The sequence below is a fragment of the Crocodylus porosus genome, unplaced genomic scaffold (assembly GCF_001723895.1).
Source record: "Crocodylus porosus isolate Cpor-Errol unplaced genomic scaffold, CroPor_comp1, whole genome shotgun sequence".
Lineage (NCBI taxonomy): Eukaryota > Metazoa > Chordata > Crocodylia > Crocodylidae > Crocodylus > Crocodylus porosus.
Window position 1 is genome coordinate 1,259,820 of NW_017728904.1, and position 5,429 is coordinate 1,265,248.

A 5,429-nucleotide genomic window follows, 5' to 3' on the forward strand; every position below is an offset into this window, starting at 1 on the left:
CCCGGCCGCCCCTTTCCGGCCCCCCTCTCGAGCGCGGAGCCCGGGGATCGGCGCCGCCCGGCCGCCGCTTCCCCTTCCCCGGCTATTTTTAGACGGGCAAGTCTCGGGATCCTTTGAACTCGCCCGCCTTCCCCCCTCCGAGCGGGTGTCGCGGGCCCGCCGTGGGGCACCGGGCCCGGGCCGTGGGGCAGCTGGGACTCGGGGCGCGTCTCCGGGCGGGTGGCGGCCGGTGCCTCAGTTTCCCCATCCGCAGCAGGGGCCGAGGTGTCCGGGGGGGCAGCAGCGGGCCGGAGCCCCTGGGCGGTGCTGGGCGCTGTGGAGGTGGCTCCGTGCTGCCCTCCCAGCAGTTAGCAGGGGGGGAGCGAGGCGCGACGCTGCGCTGCCTTGGGCACCAGGGCCGGACTGGTCCTTTTAAGCAGGGCGATGCCCTCTGCGGCTCAGTGGGCATCTGGAGTGCGAGCGGGGGTCAGCACCAGCTGTGCCCTGGGCCGTCGGGCCTGCCACATCTGGGCCCGAAGGCTGCCTGTGTGCGGAGGGGGCCCAAGACTGCAGGTTGTCCTGGGGGCTCGTCCCCGCCTGCTGCTTGCGCTGGCAAATTGTGCCCTGCGGTGCCCACAGGAGGGCACGGGGGTCCTGGTATGTTCAGGCAGCTTGAGGGCCTGTGTGCGTGCATGGGCCAAGGTATGTGTGTGTATGTGCATTTGTGTGCATGTGTAAGAGTGTGTACATGTACGTGCATGCCCAAGCATGTGCATGTACACCCACGGGCACTTGTATGTGCATAGGTGTGCATGCATGTGCATGGTCCACAGGCATGTACGCTTGTGCACAGGTATGTGCCCATTGGCTGACCTCTGCTCTGACTTTCATGCCCCCTAGTCAGTGGGGTTCCCCATGTCCAGGGACCTGCCACGTGGGTGCTGGTCTGGCTCTGGGGCCTGCGCTGGGTCAGGGGCCCAGGCCCAGTGTTGTCCTTGGGGGGAGGGTCACGGAGCCACAGGGACGTTCCGGGAATGGGTGGCCGGGGCTGGAACAGAATGAGTCAGCTGGGTTGGGAGCACGAGGGCAGGAAGCGCCGGGAGCTGCAGTGCTGGTGGGAGAAGGGGGGCCCGCTGTGCCCACTGCTCTTACAGGGTGGTGGGAAGAAACTCGAGCTGCCTGGCTCTTATCTGGCTTGGGCAGGGGGGCCACCCCAGCACCACCCCTAACGCAGCTGGAGGCTGGGGCACCCAGGCCCATTCCTGGCGGTGCGATCATTGGCCTCAAAGGTCCCACTGACCCTGCCACTCTTGCAGGGCTGGAGGCAGGTGCCACGCTGAGGATGAGAGACGCCCCCGTGGCGGTGAAGGCTCCTGCCAGCTAAGGGCTGGGCTGTGGAGGGCGCCCAGAGCTGACCGCAGGGGTCTCGGCAGCAGAAGAGATTTCCAGCCTGCTGGGAGCTGCCCACCTTCCGCCTGGAGCCATGCCTGTGTGGCTGGGCCCTGGGGCTAACCCGGAGCAGATGGCATGGAGCCCCGGTGCTGGCGTGGCTGTGAAGCGCTCCCCAACAGGCTTGGAGGTGAAGCTGGGGTCGCTGGTGACGCTGCTGCTGCTGACCATCGTCTGCGGCCTGGCCCCACTCTGCATCTTCCGGCACCCCGGTAGCGCAGCCGGCTCCTCCGGTGAGGCTTGTGCCAGAGCTCCTGGGAGGGCCAGAAGTCTCCAGGACAAGGCTCGTCTGGCCGGCAGGGGGAGGGCAGGGGATATGGCTGAGGCCAGGGACCAGGCCATGATCTCACTGCCTGGGCCTGCAGGGAAACCACGTCTGGCTGCCAAGCCCAAGAGACAGGCACGGCAGCTCAGGGTCCTGGTAGCTGGAGCTGGTCCTGAGCCAGCCTCCATGTCTGTGGCTGCAGCACAGAGGTCCCAGCAGAGCAGCAGCTGGCCCCTGCTGGCAGGAAGGGCACTTGGTGCGTGGGGAGCTAGATGAGCCTGAAGAGGGATCGGCCCCTGTGCCCTGAGGGAAGCCGGGGCTAGGCTGTTGGCCCAGGGGACTCAGGCTCTGGACCCTGTGAGCCAGGGTTTCTCTAGGTCATGGCTCTGGACAGAGCGGGTTTGGGAACACTGGGTGCTCTCGAGAGCAGGGCCCCATCCTGCCAGTGCTTCCTGAGCAAAGCCAGCCCTGGCCCCTGCACAGGACCTGCCCCCAGCAGGCGCACCGCTCCCATTATACAGACAAGGAGTGAGGCCTGGGGTGGGGGGAAGGGAGTGATGTGATGCAGGTCATGCAGAGTCAGCAGCAGAACCTGGCCTGTACCCTGGGGTGCAGTGGGGTTGTGTGCTGGGTTTTCCTGCTGGGGATCACCCCCTGCCCGCAGCGTGTGCTGTGCCAGGCATCACTAGGGGCAGGAGGCACCACTTTGCACCCAGGCTGTGGATGCATGGCCTGTGTTCTGGGTAACACGGGGCCGGGGCATTTCCCCTGGGGGCAGGCCCTTGAAGCTCTGCAGCCAGATCCCCGGCCAGGGACCTCGCTGCTGGCTGCCTCAGGGGTGGGGGCAGTGAACTGCATCAGCATCCCCCCCTGCAACCCTTTTCTGGACAGATGCACGCAGGAGGTTCCTGAGCCTGGTGAGCTGCTTTGCGGGTGGTGTGTTTCTGGCCACCTGCCTCCTGGACCTGATCCCTGACTACCTGGAGGGCATTGATGAGGCGCTGGAGAACCTGAGAGTCACGGTGAGCCCGTGTGGGGCAGCTTCCCCCTTCCCTGCACCTGGGCTGCTTGCGATGGGGCACTGTGGGGGGCTCCCAGGGGCATGGAGGACCCTGGGTAGAGGTTGGCAGGGCAGGGGAGGGGACAAAGGATGCCCTGGGGATGGCTGTTGGGTCCAGCTTGCTGCCTGTCCAGGTGCGATCCGCGGTGGAGGCTGGGAGGAGGCCCCGTTCCAGCCGCTCTCCAGGGTGACTCACTGGAGCTGCCTCCCGCCCCCGCCCTTCTCCCAGCAGCTTCCTGGCAGCCCCAGGCAGCCTCTGCTTCTCAGCAGTGATGCATTGACTGCTCCGGCCCCTCTGCTCCCCCTTCCCTGTGCAGGGGCTGCTGTGAGGGCTGAGCCATGCTCCCCCTGCTGATGCGGCTCCTGCCTCTTCCCTTGCAGCTCCAGTTCCCCCTGCAGGAATTCATCCTGGCCATGGGCTTCTTCCTGGTGCTGGTGATGGAGCAGATCGTGCTGGCCTACAGGGACCAGGCAGGCTCCCTGGAGGAAACACGGGCGCTGCTGGGGGGCTCGTCACAAGATGGCTCTGTGCAGGCCCAGCCCTGGTCAGATGGGCCCCTGCACTCAGCTCACGGCCCTGGCCCTGACCGGCCCCACGTGCACATCGACTTCAACGCACACTCAGCCATCCGGTCCTTTGCGCTGGTGCTGGCACTCTCGCTGCACTCAGTCTTTGAGGGTCTGGCCGTGGGGCTGCAGGAGGCTGGTGCCAAGGCCCTCGAGATCTGCCTGGCATTGCTGGTCCACAAGTGCATTGTGGCCTTCAGCCTCTCGCTGAAGCTGCTACAAGGCCAGCTGCGCCCGCGCGCCGTGGTCGGGTGCCTGCTGCTCTTCGCCCTGATGTCCCCACTGGGCATCGGGCTGGGCGTGGCGCTGACGGAGACCGCGGCCGCACTGCCACAGCTCTCACGTAGTGTGCTGGAAGGGTTGGCAGCCGGCACCTTCGTCTACATCACCTTCCTGGAGATCCTGCCCCATGAGCTCGGCTCCCCAGAGCAGCGCATTCTCAAGGTCATCCTGCTCATCGCTGGCTTTGCCCTCGTCACTGGCATCCTCTTCATCAAGATCTGACGGGGGTGTCCTGTGGGTAGTGCACACAGCTCGTTGCAGCACCAAGGGCTGGGGGGGCAGCTATTTGTGTGTGCGTGCGTGCGATGGGCTTGCAGGGAGCCTATGTCACCTGTCCTGTGGCTTGGGAATCCCCTCCCTGCTGACTCCCGTGGGCAGGGGATTCCAAAGCCAGGGCCACAGAACCAGGGTCGGGCCATTCACTGGCACATCACCCGCTGCCTGCAGTGGTGGGATCACCCCAGGGGCCTGCCTCTGCAGCCCGCAGGCCAGACCCAATGCCCCCAGAGCCAGAGCAGCCCTAGTCACAGCAGCACTCCGGAGTCTGGTGCACGCCATGGGCTTGGCCCAGCTGCCCCTGTACCCTTCATGTTTAAGTGCCAAACTTCCCTCACCCTTCCCAAAGCTGAGGACCATGTGGGGCCACTGACAGGGGGACAAAGGGCCTGAGACCAGGACCGGGGCCCATGGCTCTCTTGGGACATGGGCCTCAGCTCAGGCTGTCCAGCAACACAGGAGGAGGCAGGACACCAGCTGCAGCTGCCGGTTTCTCCGCTTCTTGTTCTCACTGGTAGCCGCAATGACACTGGGCTGGGCAGGGAACGCGCCAGGCTGGCCAGGGCAGCAGCCAGGCAGAGCAGGGTGCTGTTTGTGCCAAGTTGGCTGGGTCCCTGTCCAGTTCTTAGCAGACCTGGGCTGTCCTGTCTTTGCCACCGGCCCATGGGGTGACCTTGGACAAGTCCCCTCACTGCTCGGGGCCTGTTTCTCCCTCTAAAACAGGGCTCACAATCCCGAGCTCCGGGAAGCCCTTTGGGGTGGAGACATCAGGGAGCTGCGGCGCGGGTGATGCCTGCTCGCCCAGCCAGGTTCCACCCACGCTGCAGTGACCCGCGCGCGGCTGGCAGCAAGCCCCAGGCCCCTGGGGCCCTTGCCTTTGGTGGAAGTGCTGCCGTGGCCCTTGGGAGCCCACGGCACTATTTTTGTATGCTCTCAGTCCGCTTCCCAGGCTCTTTTCCAGCCTGCCCCTTGTTAAGCAAGCCCCAGGCGTGGGCACAGAGTCTATTTTACTAACACCCTTCTCCGTCCCCAGGCTGCTCAGACAGCTCCGGGGGTGCCAATAAAGTGACTTTCTGCATTGCCGTCTCCGTGGTGTCTGTGCCTCGCGGAGCCCAGCGCCTGCGCTCAGCCCCAGGGGACGCTCCTGGTTGGGAGGTCCGGCACGGGTGGAGGGCACCGGGGCTGGTGGGGGCTAGTCGCTTCCCAGCTGTCCCAGGGGACTTTGGTGTGGCCAAGGAGCCGTGCAGGCAGAGGGTAGCCTAACAGCTGGGTGAGGTGCTCGGCGCTGCATCCGCGGTGTTCCCCGAACGCCGGTCTACCGCCCCCTGCCGGCCGCCGTGGAGGGGCCGAGCGCGAGAAGCACGCCGGGAGCTGTAGTCCCAGCGCCCCGCCCGGCCCAGGCGTTTCCCACCCCCTGGCGGCGCACTGCAGCTCCCGGCGGCCCCCGCGGTGTTTCCCTCCGGTGTGCGCGGGGGCCGCTGGGAGTCGGAGTCCGCTTCCGCCCCTCGGCCCCGTGGCGCGGGCGGGGCTGCCCGGGCCCGGAACTCACGC

The 5,429-nt window shown here is 66.4% G+C and overlaps 2 protein-coding genes across 2 annotated transcripts in view; both read left to right on the forward strand.

Moving 5' to 3' along the window:
- LOC109324773 (mothers against decapentaplegic homolog 6-like) overlaps positions 1 to 5,429 on the forward strand; it is a 165,330-nt gene that overhangs the window by 151,825 nt on the left and 8,076 nt on the right. The gene's annotated exons all lie outside the window — the stretch shown is intronic.
- SLC39A1 (solute carrier family 39 member 1) lies at positions 1,296 to 4,956 on the forward strand. The gene is made up of 3 exons (XM_019556825.1): positions 1,296 to 1,661; positions 2,585 to 2,715; positions 3,135 to 4,956. Exons 1-3 carry the CDS (start codon positions 1,463 to 1,465, stop codon positions 3,822 to 3,824), a joined length of 1,020 nt encoding a protein of 339 aa, XP_019412370.1. The 5' UTR covers positions 1,296 to 1,462; the 3' UTR covers positions 3,825 to 4,956.